The sequence below is a fragment of the Rhinolophus sinicus genome, chromosome 8, assembly GCF_057876585.1.
Source record: "Rhinolophus sinicus isolate RSI-liver-muscle chromosome 8, RSI-T2T, whole genome shotgun sequence".
NCBI lineage: Eukaryota > Metazoa > Chordata > Mammalia > Chiroptera > Rhinolophidae > Rhinolophus > Rhinolophus sinicus.
In genome coordinates, this window is record NC_142508.1 from 75,231,583 (window position 1) to 75,258,306 (window position 26,724).

At 35.5% G+C, this 26,724-nt stretch overlaps 1 protein-coding gene across 5 annotated transcripts in view; it reads left to right on the forward strand.

Annotated features, from left to right (window-relative positions):
• The window catches only part of RPGRIP1L (RPGRIP1 like), an 85,946-nt gene that overhangs the window by 13,816 nt on the left and 45,406 nt on the right, over window positions 1–26,724 (forward strand). For 4 of the 5 annotated variants that reach the window (XM_074314869.2, XM_074314868.2, XM_019732369.3 and 1 more), the window contains 8 exons: window positions 7,626–7,731; window positions 10,227–10,373; window positions 11,700–11,773; window positions 17,620–17,759; window positions 22,609–22,715; window positions 22,948–22,998; window positions 23,680–23,859; window positions 24,422–24,539. In XM_074314869.2, coding sequence (XP_074170970.2) covers window positions 7,626–7,731; window positions 10,227–10,373; window positions 11,700–11,773; window positions 17,620–17,759; window positions 22,609–22,715; window positions 22,948–22,998; window positions 23,680–23,859; window positions 24,422–24,539 — 923 coding nt within the window. The remainder of the gene's footprint in view (window positions 1–7,625; window positions 7,732–10,226; window positions 10,374–11,699; window positions 11,774–17,619; window positions 17,760–22,608; window positions 22,716–22,947; window positions 22,999–23,679; window positions 23,860–24,421; window positions 24,540–26,724) is intronic. The other variant, XM_074314870.2, reaches the window with a different exon arrangement.

The following is a 26,724-nucleotide window of genomic DNA, read 5'->3' on the forward strand; positions in this document are numbered from 1 at the left end:
GGATGTCTTTCTGCTGTTGATTTGAATTAAAATCCAAATGAGGTCTTCACATTGCATTTTGATTGTTATAGCTCTTTTATTTCTCTCTTCATGTGTTCCTAAACCAGACCTCAATCCTGTCTTTGTTTTTCCCCTTTCCCATTTATGTCATATCATGCTTATGTGGCGAAGTTCTTATTTAGAAACACCAAGTATGATTTTCTAGTTTTTCATGTCAGGCTCAGAGTTTAATTCTCCTTTAACAAACTAACCTTACATGGTAATTGAAAAAGCTAAGAAATGATGCATCATGTGAGACTTGTTTTAAAAAATAAAGTGGGCTAAAAATACATGAAAAACTATCAGAGATGTAAAAGGTTAGCATTAGCTCTAATAATTTCTGTTCCTAAAAAGTTATGTGTAAAATTAAATTGTATAATGAAATTCTGCATAGTTAGTGATGTTTATATATGCTTCTAAGTGCAGGGCAAAAGAAACAGGAATATTTTTGAGAATTATATTAGGGGATGTAATCTGAACCCTGGCTTTGAACCAGCTTGAATACCTAGGAGTTATTCACGCTCCCCTAGGAAGAAGAACTGACTTAGACTTAACCTTCTTGGAAAACCAAGAAATGGTTCCTCGTGAGGAAGCGTGCTGAAGGACCAGACCCCAACCCTGAGTATGGTTAGCTTCATAAATTGCCCACGGCCATATTTACGCTATTATCTGAATATAGAAAGTCGGCACTTAGGCCTTCGCCCAAGCTTGGAGTCCAGCCCTATCAGCTTCGCTTTCTCTGTTATATCTCGTAAGTTCCCAAAGAGTAGCATGGACCCTGTTTGCTGTTCCCTTTTCCAAAGGGATATGATCATCTAGGAACTCGCATGTTTGATGCTAATTGAAAGGGAGATCCAGACGTCCTTCCGTCCTAGGACTAGAAGAGTAGAAGAAACAGAGTCATAGACGGGAACACATATTTTCTACTGAAAGTATTTTCAGCAAGAGACACCAACATATGCATGTAGAAGAGTTTACCTCAAAAACTAAACTACTGCCCTCTTCAGGGGACTAGATTATTAACTCTGTACAACCTATTTTTTGTCATATGAAAAATTAGAGGTAGAGACAAAATAAGAATTATACGTGAAGGCACTTTTGTTGCAGAGGCCAACGAAATAAACCAGTTTGTACCCTACCTCATTGATTTTATAAAATTGAAGACTACATGTTATTTGCTCGGAAGAAAGGGTACCTGTACTGAATGGCATATTGTTTCCTGAAATACAGTTGTTGAAAACTGAAGAAATGACTTCAAATAAGAGGCTTCAAGTCTTTTTTTTTCTTATATGTTTACACATAGCTCAAAGTTTTATGTGTAACAGCAAATTTTTTTTTTTTTTTGAGACTAATGGAAAACTGTTGAAAAAAATGTTGGGGGGAATATAAAACTTGGTATAATTTACTGTAGAGAAAAATCACAAAAATGGAAAACATATTTAAACTTGTCTTTCACGGATACATTATTTCAGATCTGAAATTCTAGAAGTCTGATCTGGATGTTGGACTCCTTGTTCTCAAACATGAAGCAAACAGAGTTGTAATCTTCAGAGTGTGGTGCTTGATATTTATGGCAAAGAGCCTTTTCATAGAATATTATAGAAACTCTTCATAGTATGTGTTTAATAGACCAGTTTGGTTTGGCATCAGCTTGACATAAACTTTTGGTTATCCAAAGCCCTTAATTGCTTTGAAGTAAAAAGCCAGTGCTGCTCTTTTTTATTAAAATCATGTTTTTTCCTGTTATTGTGGTCTATTTTGGAAGACTGAGTTGTGATTTTTGCATATGTTCTACATAATGCCTCATTAGCAAAAAATCTTGTATCATTTACAAGTAGCCTGAATGTCTGTGTTGTTTTGAACAAAAATCCATATTAAAATTTAAGCAATATAAAAATGCACATTTTCTGCTTATTAAAAAGGCCGTCTTAAATTAAATGCAAAGCAGTAACCAGTGAACACATGTACATGAACATTAAAATCAGAATGATTTTACCTTTTATTGACTTTTTCAACTCCAAAAATATTTATACTCTTACCAAATGTGTAAGTAGTTTGTACTACGTTTTTTTTTTCTTTAAGTACATGTCAGCGTGTTTACCTTCTTCATTAAAAATCATGTAAGTGCCATAATATCCCAGTGGAGGAAATTTAACCCATAAATGTTTCAGACATTCTGACTTGCCGTCTTCCCTTTGGTTGACAGTGGACGGCCAAACCCTAACCCGCCGTTTGCAGCATAAGAAACAGCTTGGTTTTGGGGGCTCCATCTCTCCTGTCTCAGTGCCAACACAGGATTACTTCCTGGCACTCTTAAGTTCTTCCCAACTTTTCATTTTGAAAAATTGCAAGCCTCCAGAGAAGCTATAAGAATAGCAGTGTGAACACTCGCATGCCTTTCGCCCGTTTGCCTCTCTGTGGATGGCACAAGCCTATTCTGCATCCTGCCTGGTGATGCTTGAGCCCCGCTCCCTCCCTCCCTCCTTCTCTCCCCATCCCCCTCCCATATCTGAGAGTTAAGTGCATATGTCACTTCCCCCCTCTACACTTCTAGGTACCTTCTAGGGACAAGGACATCCTCCTACATAACCACAGTGTAACCGTCACATTCAGGACACTTAACAGTGAATGACACAGTAGCATCATGTAATACACAGTCCACATTCAAATTTCCCAGTCATCCCAATAATGGCCTTTATGGATATTTTATTTAAATAGCTGTTATCATTTATTCTAACATGGTTCCCAGTCTTTTCCAGCCCATTGAGAGCTGTTTACAGAATGTCCTTCAGTGTGCATTTGTCTGATTTAGAGGGCACATCTGGTTCTCACATGGAAGGGTAACTGGGGCTAGGGATAAGCATGCAAACATTATTATTACACAGGGAGGTGACCTGTCCTTTCTTAAAAATATATTCACCAAGCTCTTACTGTTGTTTTGAATACCTTAGAATTTGCCCAATGATAAATAGCACTCAAATTCCATTTTTGTATCCGTCCTTTTTCCTGTTGATATTATTTTAAGATTTTTCTGTGATAGCAACTTGACGTATTTTCTCAGCACTTTATACAAACCACAGAAATCGTCACAATTAATAGTAAAAAAAAGTCTTAGTGCGTACATACATGAGAATGGAAGGAAAGCCAAAATGTAGGAACATCTCAGTGGAAGGAAGCAACTTAGAAGAGTAGGAAGAATTTCTCTCTTAGAACTAGATTGAGTATTGTCTCCCTCACGGGTAAGGATGCTGGCCACGTTCTCTCCTTGTGTTAGACTCAGCTACCTCAATTATGACATAGAGATGCAAACAGGTAAATGGTTACCTGCCTTTTAAACAATAGCCACTTTTATCCCTAGGGACCTGTGTTTCTGAAAGATTCTGTCTACTGAATGCTATTTATTAATTTAATCAATTGTTTTATTCATCGAAGACTGTATCATACCAATCATTGCTTCTGATAATTGTGAAATAACCTGTGCTACTATTAACTTGGTATAATTATCAAAAGGTTAAAAACAATACAAGACCTGTAGTTCACTTTTGCAGCTGAATCGCCAGTACATCTAGATTTCCTATTGGGCTTTTTGATACATTGAATATAATTCTCAGATTCCCACTACTAGTTGGAATCCATTAAACTTGATCCTCAAAATTGGTCCTCTTTAGAAGAAGAGTCAGGATTTGTACTCTTCCTGTGCCCACCCAGTCCTTGGGAGTATTCCCTCCATTTTCAGAAGAGTCCGATTGTCTGTATGCAGAGAACGTGACAGAACTGCCCCCCTCCATTCCTCGCGGATGTTGAGAGTACAAAAATACCAAATTCTGATTTCTACTTTAATCCAGCACCACAAGAAAACTATGATCCAGAGGCAAATAAACACTCACAGACAAAATTTTTCCTCTATGCAGTCTTCCATCAGGGAGCGTTATTTTTACCTGTGAACTCAAGGAGCAGTTTTGAGCAAAACCATTACCTTTCAGATAGACGGCCCTCAGCCGTTTTAGTGAAGCATGCTCCATTTCATTTTCTATCAACCTTCTGTAACCCTCTTCAGAAGGGGTACCTTGCTGGTGATTGTTACTTGTGTATCCCTAATGGCTATGAATGACCAACATTTCTTTCAATGATACACTTACAGAATGTCTGCCACTGTTTAAAAACAAAAAAACAAAAGAAAACAAAAAACCTAAAGTTCTTTTTTTTTTTTAATCCTATGGTGTTTTTCAACTTTATCCCCCAAATTTAGACAGCCTAAAACTGTTACTCAGAAAGAGCCTCTCTATTCTATTTCATAAATATTTGACCTAATTGCTTTCCAGAATCTCAGTCTAGCTTCTGTACCCTAATGCCTTCTCTTCTAAATGGTGTTAAGTACTATATTATAACATTTTGGCCTCAAAAACAACAAGAGGCTTTTTTTGGGGGGTGGGAGGGCATTCATAATCCTTACTACAGCAAAGAATGAAATGTCAGTGGGGGTTGGGTCGGGGGGAGGGAGTTTTGTGCCTGGGAAATGAAGTATAAGAAACTCACTGGGGCAAAGATCTTCGCTTCTTAAGTTTTCATATTAGACTATACATTACATAGCTCCACTGAAAGTTTTTCCTTCTCCAGTGTGTCTGAGGTTTTAAGTTTCTGGATTTATTATGGCACCCAGTAGCAGAGCTGGAGTCAAGTGTTTTCAAGGCTTCCATTAGAAATTCCTTTTTCAGAGTTTATTGCTTGACTGTTTCAAATTATGAGAGAAACTTGGCACATAAGTTGTTGAGCTGCATTACTTTTTTCAACACAAAATCTAATTTATTTCAGTTTGTTTTTAATCTAGCGATGGGCCAACAACTCTTTTCATAGTTTTAGAAGATTTTAGCATAATTCTAAGTAATATATCTATTTAAAGAAAAGAAAAAGAAACTGTATTTTTCAACTTAATGGTTCATAGTTTTTTCAAAATCCTTGCTGAAAATTTTGAGAAATTTATTTTTACAAAGCATTTAATTGATATGCTTGATATCTATTTGCAAGTCGTTTCACCATGTGTAATGCAGCATGTATGAATTGGTGCATGACTGTCAGAGTTCATCTGAATGTTTTTACTATGCATTGTTCGTTCTGTTAGAATGTCATCGTCCTGAAGATGTGAGATTCCCGTCCTAGGGCACGGAGCAGGGCAGGAAAACGTAATGTGGAGGGCGCTTAAACTGTGGCTGGTGAAGTTAGCCCTGTCTCCCGTCTTCACAGGAAACCAGCCTGAGGCCTTCCCCCCCCAGCAGAGCGGGCAGGGCAGGCCGCTGACCAGTGACGCCCGCTCCTTATCTCCTACGTCCTCCTCACATTTCTTAACCTGCTTTTTGTGACACGGCCTTCCGTCTCTTCTTTCTCACTTCCGCCCTTGTCCTTTTACCATGTTCCGTCTGTGGAGAAATGCTGAGTTGATGGTCAAGTTCGAGATGATGCCTAACTGTACACCTTTCTGAAGGCCAGACCACATTCATCACATTGTCGACGTTAACGTTTAGGTACTTTTATATCATTGACTCAGCACTTTCAGCTCGACAGCCAGTCATCCTCTCATCGTCACCCCTCAAAAATATCCAATCGTAATACTGAGTATGAGGTAGAAAGCCCCCAAACGGGACACTTAAAAATAATTATTAAAGACTTGGAGGTGTGGCGTACTGTCCCAGCACAGGTGTCCTCTCTAGTACCTAACATTTTATTTAAAGAACCACATTAGTATTGCTGATTTCTAACTATTACTTGTGTTTGTGCCCACTTGTTGGGCATTATGAGTGTAAAACACTGTCATTACTTTTCCTGGCAATATTGTGAAGAGTCCAAGGAATTTAAGAAAATATCCACCAATTAAACCACTGAACGTTTTTGAAAGATACTTAGATACTTACTGGCCTTTGCCATACAAAAGAAAATTCAAAATTAAAACCTGTTATTTCTGTGACTCTGTGTGGCTGAATGGGTTATTGGGACTTAATTCTTTGTTAATATCGTTAAGTAATAGTTATTATTTAAATATATCTGACATGTATAGCTTCTTAAAAATATTAACATACTTAAGAATAAGAAAAATAAAATGTCAGGGACAACTGAAAATATAAGAAAATATTTGAAATTATTTGAATAGTATTCTTTCCTTCCATATCAATAAATGTCACTCCCTGTTGAGAGGTCAAACCAAGTAATTTTGGAAAAAACACATAAATTATAGTTTGACTTCTAAATATATTTTTTTTAAAAGAATCTTTTCTTTAGACCTATTTAAAATATTTTTTTTTCATAGTATAGGGTTTTTTTTCTTTTTAGTGAGTAAAAGGAACACTAAGGGCAATAATAGTAAGTGTACTGTTGAATGTGTGCTCAGAACTACTAGATAACATGTTTTAGACACATAATTATTTTAACATTGTGTTAAGACTGTACCCTGGGCAAGATCCAGGTTCTTGGACTTGTTTATCTTCTGTGTGAGGACAACTAACTGTCCAATGCCAAAATACAATGAACTTTCAAATATCAAAGAGGAAAATTAAGTATTTCAAGTCCTCAGCTGGTTTACAGATGTGTGAGCTTTGTAGTCCATTTTCTGGTTCCAGTAGGGCATCGTGACAATTTTTCCAATATGTGTACACTCGATAAGTTTTGGAAGCAAAATTACTTTAAATACTGAAATAATTTTCTGAATTTAAAATTTTCGTGTTTATTTTTCTTAAAAATGAAGTCTAAAACCGAGCTTCACAATTCTTAAAATACTTTTGAATGTATTAAATTAAGGAACCTTTCTCTGTCAGGAAAATACATGCCTTTTGAAAACAGGTATTCATTTAGATCTATGATTAACCTTTAATAAGATCTTCCTGTTAAATTCTACATTTGCTTTAATCTCGGTAGAAAAAATACAAACTAGTATTGCAGCATATAGAGTTTCTATATACCCTGTGGACGTTAAATGATCTCTTACAGCCAAAGACACATCTGCAACATATTTAAATGCCAGCTTTGGGCATTATTAGTATAAAACGCTAAGTCACTTTTTTTGCAAATATTTTGAAAAGTTCAAACTCCAGGAGGAAACTCCAATAAATGGTAATCTTATGATACCATTTGTTTCAAGGGAGTGGTGGGAAGATGAGTGGCTGGCTATATGGCATATTTTTCATTTAAGGAAAAGTCGTATGATCGTCCCCCTTAAAATAAGTCTGAAGTTTGGTGGTGAAACGATTTCTGTGCTAAAGACTGATGTCCTTTTGCACCACCTTTAAGGGGACTGTAAAATGACTTAAAATCCGTAAGTCATTGTTGAGGTGGCCCAAGTCATCAAACTTGGGGCTTCCTTCAAATTCCGAGAGTCTATGTGTTTGTGGAAGTTCAAGAATGATTGTTGGTTGATTTTAATAATAAATCTATTCCAAGTGTACAATAAACTGCATACCTTAATGATTGATCTGCAAGTGTGTAAATTATTTCTAGGTAACATTCAATGAAAATGTGTGATTCCATCACAGATTTTTTTTTTCCTTTTGCCTTGCATTTTTCACTCTGTCTCTCTCTTTTTCTTAAATACACCATTGAAGGTCAAACATTCGGGACAATGTAGAAATGATTAAGCTGCATAAGCAACTAGTGGAGAAAAGCAATGCTCTTTCAGTAATGGAAGGAAAATTTATTCAGCTTCAAGAGGTACTGTAGTTATTTATTTTATTATGGTGATACATAGATACAATGGTTCAAGAATAATGTTCAAATTGTATTTTTTTAAGGAGAATGGTCGTAACACTAAAAAGTAACTTTTAAAGATTACTCTTTTTATTTTCAAGTGTGTGTAATTTAACTTCAAATATTTTTTGATATTATAACTTAATAACTAAAGAAATAACTAACTGCTTGGACTTTTTATAAATACCTGTGTCATCTTAAAATAATAAGCGCATTTATTGTAAATCATCTCATGCCAAGATAATTCATTTTTAACTCCTTTTATCTGAATTTATGTGGGCACATAGCACTGAAGGCTTAGATGTATTTATATATATCTTCAGTTCTAAGCATTTATGAACTAGCCAAGATAGACCAAAGTTAGGAGTGGGCCAATAGTCAGTTTTTGTTAAGTCTTTGATGTGGTATTTTGCTTTGTTTTGTCACTGCCATTATCAGAAAATAGTTGAGTACCCATCACGGCAACTCTCGATGCATTTATTTTAAATCTTAACCATTGAGGTGGAGAATACTTGGGACTCTTCATCCCCATGATCGTTTTAAAAAGGACGGTGGCCCCACGGGAATGTGCCATCAGAGGTGTCCTGTTTTATTGGTGCTGCATAATTATTACAACAATATAGGTTCTGAAATGCATTAACTCCAAACAGTCCAGGTGAGCAGAATTTATAGTAAGCAGTACAGTAGCCCTCCGCCTTCCCCATCTGCAGTTTCACTTTCCGTGGTTTCCATTATCCACGGTGAACCTCAGTCCGAAAATATTAAATGGAAAATTCCAGAAATAAACAACTCCTAAGTTTTAAATTGCACACCGATCTGAGTAGTGTGCTACGATCTTGGGCCATCCGGCCTGGGACACAAATCATCCCTTTGTTCAGAGTATCCACACTGTAGGTCCCACCCTCCTGTTAGTCACGCAGGACCCATCTCGGTTATCAGAGAGAGAGAGACCATTTGCACATTACTTTTGTTACAGTATGTTGTTATAATTGTTCAGTTTTATTATTAGTTATTGTTAATATTTTACTGTGCCTAACTTATAAATTAAACTTCACCATAGGTGTGGTATAGGAAAAAAGCATTGTATGTCTAGGGTTCAGTACTGTCAGTAGTTTCAGGCCTCCGCTGGAGGTCTTGGGACGTATCCCCCATGGATACGGGGGGATACTGTGCTTTCTTTGAAGTACTCAGACAAGGGAAGCAGTAAATCGGTGCAAAGCATAGGGTCATCTGAATCCTAAATTCACTACTGAATTAGATAAACGTTGTTAAACCATTTTCTGGGTAGTATTTTTCATCCTGCAGGAACCTCCTTAAGTGTCAAGTAATAAGTACCTTTTCTAAGAGAATTTATAAAAGAGAGGAGGCTAATTAGAGGGTAGGAATGATAGATAGCGCTATCTGCACATAGAAGAGGGAGAGTCCAAAATCCATGTCGTAGAGAACCATTTCTAAAATGAAGAATTAAGAAAGGAATTTAGAAGTGATTTCTTCTTTTATCACTGACCATTTTGATTTCCATTTAACAGTGATGCCAGGTATTTGTTTAAATGCCAACACCAGCAAGTGTCTGCAAGAGCACAGGTCTAGGGACTTGACATTGGGTAAAGATTTGAGAGGTACAGACCAACAGCTTCAATGAAGCCGGAAGCGCAGAAAAAGCTGGTAACAGATAGTACTCGGTAGTAAGACCAAGGTTAACAGAGACTGGACTCGGGTAGCTTGGTCGCTATGTTTCTCTTAAGTGATTGAAGGAGAACTTCAGTAGAACGTTAAGTGATATTAATTAGCACATGGAGCGCATGTGTTATGGTCATAGGGTCTCTGTGAAAAGACTTTAGTGTAATCACCTTTGTTTATTTATGAAAGAAGTATGTGGCATTGAAGTATATAAAATTGAATTTAAAGCATGTTCATAAACAGACTATTTTAAAATTAAGAAGACTTCAGTAACTATTTTACTGAATTGAAAATTTTAACTTAATTATATTAAAATTAGAAGCTAACTTTCCCAGGCTGTTAATATGTTATGGTGACAGATTCTTTCAGTTTGAATATCTGGGGTCAGCATTGATTTTTGACCCCTGTAGCAGTATTTTTAGACAGCAGTTCCAACCACTGTAGTTCCAGCAAAAAGAAAAAAAGGAAAAAAGAATGAATTGCTAAAACGAATTTACTCACTAGTCACTACCAACAAGTCCAAAACGAGGCAGACGTTTAAGAAAGGACAAAAACAGTCTGCATGATGTGACTGCTAAGTTAACCCTGTATTTTCTTCCTCATGATACACGTGGGTTGAGAGTGTCTCTTGTGGACAAACAGCACAAAAACACTGTGTGCGTTGAAGAATAAATTGTACCACATGAACTTCAGGAGTAAATTCATTTACAGAATCGTACTCATTCATTCAAATCCAAATCTCAAGCTAATTCTGAAAAGATTTCCTTCTTGGGTTTTAGAAGCAGAGAACGCTGAGGATCAGCCATGAGGCCTTGGTGGCAAACGGAGAGGAGCTAAGTAAGCAACTTAAAGAGCAGCGTTTAAAATGCTGCGGTCTTGAGAAACAGTTACACTCCGTGACGTTTTCTGAAAGGAGACTCGAAGAGGTAAGCCTCCAGAGTGTTGAGCATTGCTTGCACTAAAACTTCTCCGTCACTGACAGTTTGGAAAAAAATAGAACAGAGACATTTCAAATGTTACTATTTATTTAAAAATCTTAAGCTACATACATGGTGCTTTGAGCTCAGCAAACTGCAGTGAATGTATTACGGGCATGGCAAACCAGTGCTGAAAAGTGCTCGCAAATGTGGCGAGATCCACTGTTTACCTAACGTGTTATTAAGGGGCTGTAAGGAAAAAGAAAACACGGTGTTTGGAAATTGATGCCAGATTACCTGTGGAACTTAACTTTGTCCATTTTAACAGCTTAGTACTCATCCGCAACACCAGAACAAAGCTGTAGGAATATACCTGTTTCTGAGGAGAAGGATGTTCTATTCTGCACCACCAGCAATTTGGTGAAATTATTTTCTTTTTTCTGAGAAGTTGTTTGAAAACTCATCTTCCTATTATTGTTGCTGCCAATGTCTCCCAGCTCTCACAGTCTTTTTCTGTAACCTGTTAAACTTGTTGAAGAAAATGGAAATGAAATAAGATGCCTATATTCTCTTCCAATCTTGGGAGAATCTTTTACTGTGACTCAGTAAAAAGAGAATTCTGAGGGTGAAAATGAATTTTTAGAATACTATGATCCATGGGAAAATGTTGTAAACTATGAAATATACTGCTGAATAAAACTTAAACATAAATACTAGAAACAAACACAGAAAGCTGAATTTTAGTCATAAAGATATAATCATTACCCCAAGTTAATTTCTCAAAAAGTTCCTTGGGGTAAAACAAGGTATACAATTTTATTTTTTCATTCATTTATTTAAAAGATGTGCTACTGGCCCTTTGTAAATTCCAGGTAATATGAGAAATTGTGTCTTCAGAGTAAGTAGTGATTGACAGTTTGTTTCAACTGTGAACCAAAAGAAAAATTCATCCTTTATTTTTTATGAGCCAATTGGAAATTAATACAAAATGAATATGATGGACTTCATCGGGGAGGAGAGTAAAAAATATTATGTTTCCCCAAACTTAACAGCAAGCTTTTAACACATTCTTTATTGAGTTTTGGCAAAGGTTGCTGTAAAGCAGTGCATACATTTCTACTAAATTAAAGCAGAAATATTAATTTCATGTTTACTTAACAACTTGGAAGAAAATCAGTGCTAAATTAAATACAGACAATCTAAGTAGACTAGTTAGCAGCTGCAATTTAGAAATCGACTGAAACATATTAGCCTCCTTTCGTTTTTTTTTTTTGTTTTTACCCCATGTTGTTTCATATGATAATCACCTAATGTGTAATTTTCTTTTCATTTTAGCTGCAAGATAGAATTAATGATTTAGAAAAGGAACGGGAGCTCCTAAAAGAAAACTATGATAAACTTGATAACAGGTAAATCATGATTCCATGTGTTCTGTCATTTTTGTGTTTGAAATCTTATATCAAAGCATTGGATGTCAGAATCTGATGTTTATTAAAGAGTTAGCAACAGATGATATAATATATTCCTTGCAATCATCTGTTGCTAACTCTTTAATAAATATATATATATATATATATTTATATATATATATATATATGTGTGTGTGTGTGTGTGTGTGTGTGTGTGTGTGTGTGTGTTATAAAAGAAAAATAAGCTTTTTGAGGTATTGATAATGAGGTCTTTAATCTGAGTGGTAGTCTATTACTAAGAAAATCATATCGCTTTGTTACCAGTAATAACTGCTATCATTTATTGAACACACACTGTAAACCAGCATGGGCTGTGCTCAATGCCCTGTAGACGTTATTATAAATACCTCACAACAACCTGGAGGTGTGCATATGGTACAGTCCCATTTTGCAGACAATGAAAATACAACAGAATTAAGTAAGTTGCCTATGTTCTTAAAGCTATGAAGTCCTCAAGCTTGTATATGAACCTCTTTCGTTCTCTCCAAGCCCTCGTTCCTTCCGTTGGGCTACCCCGCCTTTAGCTAAGAGATTCTTTTGGTGGAGGAAGCAAAGGTATTCGCTTACCATTGTCTCTATTCCTTATAAAGAGTACCATAAGCATCTTTATCTCAAGACGAATTTTGAAGAGCTGTTTCAGTTTTGTTTTTTAATCTGCTCCATAATGAGGGTATTTTAAAAATTAATCTCTTCAGGTAATGTGAGAAACAGAATTCTCCTCCCCAGCTAAGTTCAAAGTGATACAGGTATCTGTATGTGTGTGTTTTAAAGGCTTTTTTGTATGTGACACTGGTAAATGATAAATACAGGTTTTTATATATATTGAAATATATATGTTAGAGCTGATAGTCAGCAGTTGCTTGCTTCTACTGATCACATTCTGAAACACCCAAAAAAGCCATCTACAAATATATGTTTAACTTTTTAACTATTTTATGTTTAGTAAACTAAATTTACATTTTGTAAACTAAACAAATCACACCTAAAGAGTATAGAGATACGTTTTATTTTTTACCTAGAAAAGATATCTAAATTAATGTTAGGCCTCGTTCCAGGGGTATGTATCATTTTCGTTGCCTGCTAGTATTGATTCTCTTTGCACAGTGGCTCCTTGTATTAAGGGTTACCAGCAGCAGGTTGAAACATCAGTTAAAATGATATCTGGGGCTCTCCAACAAGGCTAGGCTGGCTAAAAATCCTTGTGTAGGATGTCCCTTCAACCCTCTTCCAGAGCATTTGGCCCTAGTGCTTTGCTCTGGTTCCTCTCATCAGCCCGGATTAATTTTCCCCAAAGCATTTATTATACCTCCTGTTTTATACTTCCATCTCTACAGAACCATACCTAGGTTTATATTGATATGTATCTAAGTAGTAGTGATGTGTATGAAAAATTCAAATTACAGTATACAGGTCACACAGCCATCATATTATATGGTGGAGAAAATGTTATCCTCATATTTTATAAATGAGGGAATTGAGACTCAAGAAAAAGTGAGACGTGTACAGAGTCACATGGCATTGCTGACACTCCAGTATAGGACTAAAATCCAAATCTTTTGACTCTAGAACTTGAATTTTTCCCCCTGTGCTTCACTATCTGTCTGATTTCAATTGCATTAGAAAATTGTATTAGGTTGGTGCAAAAGTAACTGCAGTTTTTGTCTTTATTTTAAACCGCAATTACTTTTATACCAACCTAATATATTCGAAAGGGAAACATTCATGGAATGACAGAACTAACATACATTGAGAAATTTTTATCTTCAACATCTTATCATTTTGTATAATTTAACATGGTCTTAATACAATAAGTGCCATTTGGCCACTACTTACATATTTTCTACTTCTGCCCAATTAGAGGATTTACTGAACATGCTTTCTAGGAATAAAAAACTTATCTGGGAATAATGCATAAATGGAATTTTGAGAAAGACATGTTTTTCTCATATTTACTTTATCACCATGAAACTCTATCTTTTCATATTAGAAGATGATCTAAGAGTATAAATCTGGCTTTGAATGTTTTGTTTTATGTTTTATGCTTGAGCTGCATTTTTTTTCCTGTCACGTTAAAAACAGACTTCATTACACTGCTTGCACTTGAATTTTGTGTGAGGTGTGTGGAAGTAAATGCGTGTAATGAATGTCAAAACATTTTGTGTCAAAAAAGAAATTCATGTCACTTAAGCACAAAACCCAGCAAGCACACTATAGTCAATAGAAATATAAAATCCTCTAACACAATTTTTAATATATGTTGTCCAGAAGTTGTAGAAACGACAAAACTCAAGACAAACGCAACAAACTCTGCAAAACTCAGCATCGTTCCAAAGATTCTTTCTCGTTCTGTGCTTTAAGGCACTGTTATTCATCATGGCCAACAACTAACGCTCATCGCAAACTACACACCCTCCCTGTTTGGTTAGTCAGAGTGAGAGCATGTTTTTAAAAGGGGAGCATTTGTTTGTTATCCAAAAATTGGCTCGTTTTCAGGAGAAAAATGTGATTTGCAGATTGCATTCTCATCTTCCTTTTTCAAATGAAATTTTGAATGTGTTTATTACTTGACATATGACATATTAGAGAATCATCTGGTAAGAAAAAAACCCTCGTGTTAGTATTTGGTATGAGGCTTTTTTAATATGCTCAAACATTTTTGATGCAATGCCAAGAAATAAGTACGACTTTCAGAAATGTCAATTTAAAAATACAGATTAAATTTTTTGCGATTAAATCTTTCTATTTGGTTAGAGAGGAACTCTATACTATAATATAGCAAAGCTGCATCCTGTTTTTGAAGTTAGTATGGTTTTAGGGTCATGTAATTGATGAATGCAATGGCCCCTCAACTGTCATGTATATGAATAACCTAGAAAACAGAAAATGTAGGTTTCACCACCCCTTGTAATGTCCCCACCTGCCCTCCCACAATCTCCACCACCATCCAGTTCAGATTTGGTCAGGTTGAGGTTGGATCCAGAGAATCGGTTAAAGGTGACTTTAAGATATTAACTCCCTGAGAGATACTAATCTAATGCTTATTAAAAAGAAAGAGTTGGTCTAGTTTTTGAGGATGATATTAACCTTTTAAAAGAACTGGGTGAATCAAGTTTTTACAATGCGTTAGTCATCTAATATCCAAAATGTAAAGGAGCAGTTCCGACCACACAGAGACTCTGTGCTGCATTTCTGTAAAGTGAACACCTGTCCCCTGCAATTTTCCAGGAAACACAAAAGCTCATATGATCGTATATGAGCACTTTGTGCTTCCCAGAAGTCAGACTGAGGACATTTGGGCCATCATTTTTTCTTCAGTGAGATACCCTGATGTAAATATGTGTTTAATTTCCATTAGGCCCTAACTAAAGTACCTATGGATTTCTTCCTGGATGATTTAGAGTTTATACCTCCCTGTCTCTCACATTAGGATGCCCTTGAACGTTGGAATAGATGGAATTTCTCCTGTAAGAAAAAAGACCCTAGGGTAGAGATGACTTCTTCAACTCTTATTTTGATCTTACCATGTCGTTGATCAAGGGTGTGTGCCTACAGTATGCTGACCCATGACTGCCAGTGGACCTGCCAGTGACCACAGGCACCAGTGGGCATCCCACTGCAGACTGACATTTTATCACTCCTGCAACATAATGTAACAACGAAATGTGCACAAAGACCAGCTACGATGCCCCCTCCATTGTCGCTGAAGGTGCTGTACAAAAACGTTTCCATGAGTAAAAAGTTCTCAAAGACTGTTCTCATATGCAGATTTAATCATGTACACAGCCCTTACAAAGAAAACAGAGCCAGATGTGGGTCACCATTTATAGTTACACAGATGGCTCCGAGCACAGAGGAATACAGTAAATTCAAAAGGAATTCCTCATGAAACTCCAGTGGAATGTAATCCTAAATTTAGAGGGAAGATAGCAGTGGACTAAATTCAGATTGACTTATGCTGATTTACACTAGTATTTTGTGGGTTTGGAAAAACCAGGCTGCTAAATTGTTCTTAATTTAAACACATACAGCTTCTGATGTTTCTGCCAGATTAACTGTTGGTGATCTTTTTGCTGGTACTAATACTATTGGAACACTACTGTTTCTCATTTTTGGCGTCTGATATAATGTATAGTTGTGCCTATTTCATCATGCTAATTTTTTTTCCGGGTAGTACATGTTTTTAATAATATGACACACACACACACACACACACACACACTCACCTACATGCATATATATGTTAGTGTTTGTTATATATAGTTTGACCAGACACAGAAAGTATATTTGTTCTTTATATAAAAATTAAAATGCAAAGGAATATTCTTAACTTTAGTATTTAAAGTACATATTATATTTGGATTTCATTTAAATCTAGGTAATTGTACCTTTTTTAAAGGTAATTTAAAATACTGGTATATCAAATCCATGCATTTTTTTTAAGGTTCCATATGTGAAACGAGAACACTGATAGATGAAACAGATGTCATATTTAGGGAAACTTCTAGAATTCCATTTATTTTTAAGGTTATGTTATTTTTTTAGTGAAATAAAAACATTCAAAATGTAAAGTGAATGCACAATTTTGTTCTTTTGAAAGCTATGCCTCCCAGAAAAGTATCTCTTTGGGGATAAAACCTCAAGACTAGCTGGGAGCCACGTTAAGGGCAGTTTTCAATAACGAGTTTTTTTCCATTTACTTCATCATCAGTATGAAACCAGATTTTAGAAATTTCTGTTTCATTTACTGGGTTTAAAATAAGCAGAAAGGTCAAAGCTGCTGATAATTATTCAGTCATATCAAGCTTCACAGATAATAGTTTTCTGCTGAAATACAGATCAAGATCAGTTTTTCCAAAACCTGGCTGTCACCTGGAGAGCTTTAGAGAAATAGGAATTCCTGGGCCCCATGATCTTCGTTTGCAAATCTCCCTGAGTGTTCTTAGTTTAGCTGGTCTAGCACCAGTGTTTAGGTGAGGCCAGCATTTGGAAACCACTGGCCTAAACGAAAGTTTACTTACTGCGTACGTTCTGTGTCCCATTTGTTATTTTTCAACTACGTAGTTCTTCTGACACTTTGGGTCTTGCTCACTGGTAGATCTTAACCATAGTTTAAACTGTCACTCTTTTATTGAGGAATAATATTTCTATCTTTGTCGTTCCTATCAAGATATTCTTACTGTGTTTTCATCCTGATCATGTTACAAGTAAAACTGTTCTCGGGCCTATGGCCTTGTGTTTTTTAGGACAAAAACTGCATTATCACTACTCCTTAATATCAGAATTGCCATCTTGTAGTTCAGTATGCTATCACTTTGAGGCCAATATTTTGTGAATGTTAATAACACAGACTCTGACAGTTTCAGATTCTAGAATTAAAGATCAGGTGGAGAGTCCCTTTTCTCTGTCGGAAGAGGGTCTATGTGTGGGAGAGAACGGTTTTGTCCGATGTCGATGGCTGAGGTTTGGAATTGTGGATCCCTCTGGAGTATGTACAGTATCTGAATTCCTTCACTAGTCCCACAAAAGCCGCACACTGCCAACTTTCCTGACTGTAGAGCTCTAAATTAAGGCCAGTTCCTTTGCTCATCCCACAAACCCTTTCATGTTCCCTAACCGCAGCCTGAGAAAGGCGCCTTGGTTTCAACAGCAGCCGACCAGCATATGTTTACTTAATTCCTAAGACATGATGACAGTGTGGTCTCGGTGCCACTAAAAGCTTTTCTCTTTATTATTTTCGGTTGAAGCCGATTTCCGAGCTTTCCTTGCATGTCACGTGTGTTTTGCAGTGCCTTCAGCGCGACCCATGAAGAGCAATGGAAGTTAAAGGAACAGCAGCTGAAAGTGCAGATTGCTCAGCTCGAGACTGCCTTAAAATCTGACTTAACAGACAAAACCGAAATCCTTGACAGATTAAAAACTGAAAGAGGTACATCTGCAATGACGACTGGCTTCTTTGTTTCAGACTTCTGTTTTATTCATTGTTCTCCCCTGACTCAGTGGGTCCTCACTGTGGCGCCTAGTGTTGGGCCAGGCACCCTGCCGTCTGGGGCACAGCCTGTATTACCTCACAGCTATCCACTTTCACGTGTGGGTTGGTTGCTCAGAATTTTCCTTGACCCATCCTAGCATAAACACCAAAGGAACTATTTTTTTTCTCAGAGTTATTCTTATTCAGGTTGTCTTTCATTTGTTTAATATTTTCCTAAATTTTGAGCCCTTCTTCAACAGTCAGCAAGTGTTTATTGAGCACCAGTATTTGCCTGGCACTGTTCTAAGTTCTGGGGATACAGCAATGAGAGAAACAAAGGCCTTGCCCTCATGCAGCATAAATTCAATAGGGAGACACTGACAAGAATTTAATAAATATGGACTATGTCAGGTGGTGGCAAGTGCATTGGGAATAAAAACAAAGCAGTAAGATGACAGCGGCGAAAGTAGGTCCGACAGGGAAGATCTCTCTGATAAAGAGATGTCTAATTCTTCTCTGTGACAGTGAACTTAAATACCAGGAAGCCTTGTCCAGATGTCCCTACTAAATAATAATCATGATACGATACGGGTCACAGATGTCACCCTTCTTGTCTCATAGAAGTTAAATAATTATACTTAAAGTAGATGTTTGATTTACTGTGTTATACACACATACATTACACATAAATGCACAACAATGGAATTGAATTACTTGCTTGCAGTATCTGTTTGCTCATCCGCTAGATAAACCAAGTAATGTGATAATAAGGTTGCTTCTTTAGAACATTTGCAATTTTGTTGCATGAGAACTTTTAAAAGTTTAATGCGCGCAGTGAGAACAAATAATTACTTATCTAGTCAGTGCTCTGTATATTGATTTAAATCACAATGTCATATATCATTATAAGATTTTTTTCCCATTTTAACATTTCTGAAATTATAATCCATCTTATAAATGGTAACGGTTAAAAGTTATGCTTTTTTTTAACCTTTTGAGGCGTCTGAAACAACACATCTTATAATGTAGTCTTAATTTCAATGAAACACACATGTAATATTTACTCACTGAGTGGTTACATTTAATGAACGATTACTTGTGAATCTTTCTCTAGAAGACTGTGAGTAAAATGGTGACATGATTTCTGACCAGGTGGATACTTAAAAGTTTTTATGTCAATGATACATAGTTTCTGATTTTAATATGCAACACTGAGTGTGTAACAGTGCTTTGTTTAGTAGTTGCTCAATAAATTCTTGTTCACTGAAGGAAGTGGAAGTGCTCTATATTCTCTCTCTCTTTTCCAAAAACATATAAATTTCTCATTCTTAAAGGAAAGAGAAATGAAATACATTTTTCTTATTTCCATGCTTTTTGTATGACCCTACATATCAAGAATTCCAAAACTCTTACCTGTAGATATCTGAATTGATCTCTATAAAACTCTTCTTAAGGGGATAGAATCTTGATTTTTTTTTTTTAAACCTCTTTATTGGTGTTGAATTCTGAGGGTTCTTATAAATTATTAAAGTTACAATTGCTAAGTTATTTTATTTCAACTAGTCCATTTCATTTAGTGTCTTTTTTTACTGGTTTTTATGTCTCTTGAATTTTTTGAATAATAAAAATAACTCATGTACACTATTTTTAAAAAGTCCAGTAAACAAATTCTAAAAATCACTCAATTTCACAACTCTGAAGATAATCACTATTAATATTTTTATATATTCCCTTCCAGAGTTTTCTGTGTATATATAGTTTTATAACATGCTTTTTTATTTACTATATTGTGAAATCATTCCTTGAGCATTAATATAAGTTCACATCAGCATCGTTTATAATGGCTGTCATAGTTTTCCAGTGTGAGGATATATCATAGATTGTTTAACAATCTTCTATTGATGAATTTTTAAATAGCTTTAGTTTTTTAAGTATCATAAATATTTCTAAACAAATTATTGTACATTTCTTCATTTATTTTCTTAAGAAAAATTGCTAGATCTATATGTTTATTTTTAATGCAACTGTTATTTTTGCATGAATACCTGACATTTACAGGCCAAATGATTTAAGTTTTGGGGGGTTTTTTTGTGACAATGTTACAATAGATTATAAGAAAAATATTATAGCCTTTAACCCTTTTTTTCCAGGGAAACACTAAACAAAAAAAATTGAAATTGTCTGTTTAAGGACACTTTTTAATATTTAGAAAGTTCCTTTTTGTCTTACAAATTTTAAATTGTTTAATTTTACTTTGAAGTCTCTTCACACATTTGCCTTTTCATGTATCAAGTGTTCTTTGCCAGAAGATGTTTCCCTGGCTTCTTGTAGTCATTCATCTAACTGGCAAATTATTTTTATAGAATACTCACCTCTTTATTCAAGGTACAAATTAGTTTCAGATTGTGTGAATATGTGGGGAAGGATATGTAAATGCAGTTTGCATTTGGTTAATGCTTAAATTAACTGCATGTGTTTAAGGGCCTGCCTTTGAAAGTTCCTTTCTATCTTTAGCTGAAATGCATAATTCAGCATAATGCATATGGTTATATTGATCACAGCTGAAGATATTAGCACAAAGGAGTTCTGAAAATTGTTTAGTTAAATTGTTCTCTGTACTCTGCTTATTAATGGTGTGCTTGAAGAACATAATTTTAAAAGAGTGAAATGTTATCTCATTTGAATAAAATGCTGTTTAGTTTAACCTGCTTTTTGTCAAATCATAAGGTAAGGAGGTTGTTTTTCATCTTGTACAGGGTGCTTTGATTTTTCATATGATAATTCAGCAAGTCTATTTCCTCTTTGAACTATAGCATCTCCATACTTTTTAAAGACCCAGGAGTTATATCCCCAATAAATAGCTTAAGAAAGGAAAAATACAGTGTTTAATTCTACATAAAATGTGATAGAATTTACTGGTATTCAATAATGTCTTCTCCTACTAAGTTATTTTCTTATTAATAATGCCATAGTTTTAAAAATATCAGTCAACATCTGCGGACACAGTGGTTGAAACAAAAATCAGTAAAGGAAGAAACATTGGAACTAGTTTATTTATACATACTAGCATATCATTCTTAGGACCCTGCTCTGAAAAACTGCAACAATAGAAAAACTAGAGCATAAAAATAATAATCAAATTATACTGTGTCTGGGTGAAGATAGAGTAGTCATATCCTTCACATTTTGGTTCACCCTCAGAATCCCTACAAGTTTTGGAAGATATAGTATCCTCAGGACCTTTGGTTTTCCATCCTTCTGACTATATTTACCTTCTTTTTGTTACCTAATTATTCTACTAGATGTTGTTTTCACCTAATCAACATAAAGCATTTCATGTTCTTATTCTACTCTCTAAACAGCAAGGTTATCTCATAAGAATTCATATTCATTATTAATCCTAATTTTTAGTTTAATGACAAGTATTTGATCTTTGCCTTCAAAATTTCCAAGTATTGTCCACATTTGAAAATTTTTTCATTTAGTTCACTAAATATTAGCAATTTAATCTAGGATAACCTTTAACCTTTCATCAGTAAGATAAAGATGTTTATATATTTGATATTAAAATATCTCTGCATACCCTAGAGTCACTTTTTTTTTGTTTGTTTGTTGTTTACTTTTTAGTTTGCCAGAAAATATGTGACATTGAAATTTATATCCACATGTATTCCATTGCTTCTTAACTGTGTTTTTAAACTTTTTACTTAAATGTACTATTTCTAGCTTCAGAACACAAAGCATTAGGAAAGTCAGAAACATATTTCTGTATAAAATGCAGTCAGTTACAAATGTATTCATGTAAAGAATTTTTGGCAAATGTGTTGACTTACTTTTTTTTTAAGAAAAGGAAAACAAAAATGTACAACTTGAACTGAGGACTTAGGATAAACATAAATCTTTGAGAGTAGGATGAAATTAATGGAGACACTTTGGATGACATGGTTTAGGTAGTCCCCAGGAAGCCAAAAAGCAGGAGGCTTGACCATGACAGTGAACTCTATTGAAGAGAACACTTAAGAACATGAGACTAAAGAATAAATTTGTTAGCTACTATGCTTTTGGTTTTGTTCGTTTTTTTTTAGTTTAAAGCATGCTTCATGCAGGAAGTGAAAAATGAGTCTCTTTATGGAGTTACTGTCTTCTGTCCTATACCCCTGTTTGTGAGTCATGGCAAACGAGTACCTTGGGAAACATGACCTACCTTCATTCCCTAATGATAGCTCCAAATCCATGTCCTACTAATTAATGTTGTAAACTCATAAAGAACACATATGAATTATTATTGGTACCGCCATGCACTGGTTGAGAATCCATTTCTCCTATCTTAACAGATTTGTTGAAAGTGTAGATGATTAAAATTGAGGATTTATTACCAGAGAAAGTATCTTGTTTGGGAAAGAAAATTGAAGGAACTCGAAAAAACTAAAAGACCAAAAAAAAATTTTTGCATGCCTTTCAAGACCCTTAATAAGTAAGGTAAAAATCATAGATTTAGAAACATATTTTCTTAGGTATTTTAGATAGAATGTGCCTTTGAAGTCCCAGAGGCCACAATTTCCTTATATTAATACTATGAACTTAAGTCTTCAGTTTTTGATAAGCAAGTGAGTCATATGGCAGACACATGAGAGTGTTCATTTGTTCCTCGTCCCCCTGCGGCCTGTGTCTGGGTGCTAGCTCCGCTTCCTCTCGGACCAGAACAATACTTGATCGAGCTTGGTGTGTAGCAGAAATTACAGTCACTTAAAATGTGTTCTTATACCTATTCTCTTACCGTTCTAATTGTGGTGACTTTATTTTTAAGACCAAAATGAGAAACTGATGCAAGAAAATAGAGAACAACAGTTACAGTGTCTGGAACAAAAGCAACAACTTGATGAACTTAAAAACCGCATGAAGTTTTACAACCAGGTGAACTCTTTTCTTATTTAGGAAGTGAGCTCCAAATTTTTTATCTAAATATTTTATGCATAGAGAAAACACTATACGGTCAAGCAAAAGAATACAAATATATTACTTAGTTTATTAATTCAGGTTGTCAGACAGCTTATGTTCCATGAGGATAAGCTGCATACTTGGCATGTCTCTTGTACTTTCCATTAATATCTCATTATAAGCTTTTACCTAACTCTGACTTTTGCAGGAGAGTGATATTAATGCTGATGAACTGAGTGAAGCTCTCCTGCTTATAAAGGTAACTTTCTGAACTTCACCATGAATTTCATGTCTACATATAACTGTTTCAGCATAATGAAGACCCTTATCTGTAACCCTTATCCCTGGAGAATAAATTATTCAGGAAAGTGGTCAGGTGACATTTAGTTACAGCATATACATATTTCATGATGATATCAAAATTACATTAAAATAGACCTTAAAAACTCTTGTTTGAAGCACTTTCTCCACCGGTAACAAACATTATACTTTTACATGCCTTACTTATTATAAAACTAATCTATTTTCTGTCCTAAGAAACCTTGGTACACACGATTATTTTAAGTAAAATATTGAATTATACGGGTTACCAGAAGATATTTTCCAGTTCTAGGATATTCTGTTATTTACAAGAAGATATGAGAAAATGCATTTCTTTCCTTTTAGATCATCACAGTGTAGATTTTAATCAAATGAAGAAACAGAAATAAATGTACTTGATTTCTTTTTTATGTCATGAAGTAATAAACTGTTTTTTGATTTCTCTATAATTGTTCCAAATGTCTATCCAAATATATTTTCTATACTAAGACTACTTTATTCCTGATGGAAAATGGAAATATATCTGTTTTCAATTAATGATTTTTCCTTGCTATATCCATGTCACGTGATTACATTTTAGAAACTCTTGTTTCAGTAATAAAACATGTTTTTGTCTTAGGCTCAAAAATCACAAAAAAATGGAGACCTTCCCTTTTTAGAGAAGGTAGACAATAAAATCAGTAAAGATCTAGAAAGTTCCATGAGAGAGCTGCAAGCAACTCATGCAGAAACAGTGCAAGAACTTGAAAAGACAAGAAACATGCTAATTATGCAGCATAAAATTAATAAAGATTATCAGGTAATGTAATATGCTAAATTGGGAGAGTAAGTTTCCTCTAATATTCTACTGGTGATTTGCTTTTCTAAGCAGTGTCATGTATTACCATGTACGAGTCTAATCCATCTATTATCATGTGTGTTATCACATGCCTGGAATTTTGCCTTATAACTACATCCTTGAAATAAATAGTTTAAAAGCAAATACATTTTTTAAGTCCCTGATTTTAGAGAACAAACAGTGGCAATGAACTCACCCTTACTAGTGTTAGCACATTATGCAAATGGCTATAGTTATCCTGAAGCCCTGCCACAATCCTGTTATACACAACCACAACCACAGCCTTTAACAAACGGGGAAATCACCTCCACAAAAAGGAATCCGGAGTCTTGTTGATTTTACTTCTGATTTATGAGCATTGCCAAACATAATTTTCCAAACTGTAAGCTATTTGAGGTCGAGAAACTATGGTTACAGCTCCTGATATCCCCAGGATCTAGAAAATGCTTGAATCAGGCTTGCTGTAAACAATGAAAATGGAACTAATCATAAGTATTGAAGTTTGTTATCTCTTATTTTTCAGATGGAAGTTGAGGCAGTGACCCAGAAGATGGAAAATTTGCAGCAAGATTATGAACTCAAAGTGGAACAATATGTTCATCTTCTTGATCTCAGGGCTGCACGTATCCAGAAGCTGGAAGGTACAGTGTGCACAATTCTCTGTCCGTACGAACTAGGCGAATGGATTTTCTAACAGTTGAAAATGTCATCCAAATCTACACTCACAATTTCTTTTTGCTCTATTTATTTTCTAATTTATAACTCTAAGAATAATTTACCAGAAAAGTGGTTTTTTTATCTGATTCTTTTCTACTCCTGAATTGTAGTCACTCCCTCCTGCTTTTTGAATTCAGTGTTGCTTGCAGGCAAGATTTCAAAAGTCATTCCTAAAATATCTCAGACTAAATGTCCCACCTCATTTCTAACTTACCTCCTAAGGAAGCTATGTATCTCAGCCCAACACGTCTGCAGGCTCTTTGTCAGTCCCTCCCTGTGCCCCTGTCTGCCCTGCTTCCCTCATACACCCTCCCCTGCTTCGGGGTCTAACTCATTGCACACCCACGCCAGGGAGCTGGCTCCCAGTACGCTCAGCTAGTCCTTTACTTGAAATGCCCTTGCAGTGGTTTTTAGACTTGAGCAAATAGGAAAACCATGTGGGGAACTCATTTCAGTTGCCGCTTCCTGGGCCCTGGCCCTAGACCTGGGAGCCATGATTCTGTATCTTTAGAAATAACTCCAAGCAATTCAGATGGGGGTGAAAGACTATGTTTTGAAAAACATTATCTGAGCACTTACCGATTTATCTCATGTGCTCAGAACATGTTTGGGGATTATATTATACACGTGTTCTTCACTGTTGGGGTTCCGCACATTCTCTGTAACTACAGTATCACTTCTACAATGATAAGTACTTTCTCTCTTTCATGTCCCTTGCCACACAACGCTTAATTCAGTGACCTGTGTCAGCAGTAATTTTACACTCTTAAAAATTACTGAGAATTCCAAAGACCTTTTGTTTATGTGGGTTATACTTATGATATTTAGAAATTCAAAGTGAGAAATTTTTTAAATATATATTTTGTCATGTTAAAATAATAATAATAAACCCATTACATGGTAACATAAATTACGGTATTTATTTTTAAAAAGCTGTGTTTTCTACACTGGGAAAACAGTGAGAAGAGTGACATTGTTTTAAATCTTTTTAAATTTTTTTAATTGTATAACATTTTTGCAAATCTTTGTAGTGTCTGGCTTAATAGAAAACAGCTGAGTTTTTATATCTGCTTCTGTCTTCAATCCGTTATGATATCACATGTCATGTAGGTTCTGGAAAACTCCATCATACACTTGTGAGAGAATAATAATGAAAAAGGCAATAACACCTTAGTATTATTTTTTAAATAGTTCTAATCTCACAAACCTCCAGAACGATTTTAGGGAACCCTCAGAGGTTCTCAGACCACACTTTGAGAACCACTGCTCGACTGAACAGGGTTTTCCAGAAGTCACAGAGCAGTGTGTACCTTGTATTTCAAATAGTACTCAATAAAAATTTGCTTGATGGAATTTTCCTGAATAACACAGAGGTCACAGAGTTTGGGATTTTCATTCCTTTCAAGTTTTACTAAGTCTTTACCAATATATTTTATATGTTCCTTAAATCCAGTGACTCAGTCCGTAAACATCCTAAGCAAAGTGTTCACCAGTGAGAATACAAATAAGGGGAAAGCACCACCCTCCAGGAATTCATAAGATGTGAACAAGTAAATAGAGTTTTCCATGAAGACTATAGAGCTAGGGAAATACAAAAGGTACTGAGGAAGGAATGCCTATTTACACCTGAAGATTCAGGGAAGACTGCACACAGTAGGTTTGGAATCCTTAAAGATGGCAGAATTCCCATGAAGCAGAAGAAAGCAGTAAAAGGCATTGTGGGGAAAGGAAATGAAAAAGGGGTAAAGAGGACCCAAGTTGTGAAGCAGGCCTATTCCTGTGTGAAGCTGCGTGTGGATCCATCTCCTGGGAACTCGGGCTGAGTAAAGGGCGTAGAGCTTGGCGATCAGGCCAGGCAGAACCAAATCATGGCGGCCCTGTTTGCCACCCTGAAGAGTCTGAACCTTACTAACCTAGAGAACCACTAAGGGATTTTTTAAAGCGGGGAGTAATACACCCAGAACTGCATTTTAGAGGTTAATGCTTTAGGTCTTGGGAAGAATGAGTGAGATAAGAAGGAAGGAAGCAGTTTGGGTTCCTTAACAATATAGGTAATAAGCACTGGATGTGTGAGTAAGGTCATGTCAGTGGAGACAGAGACAGCAGGGA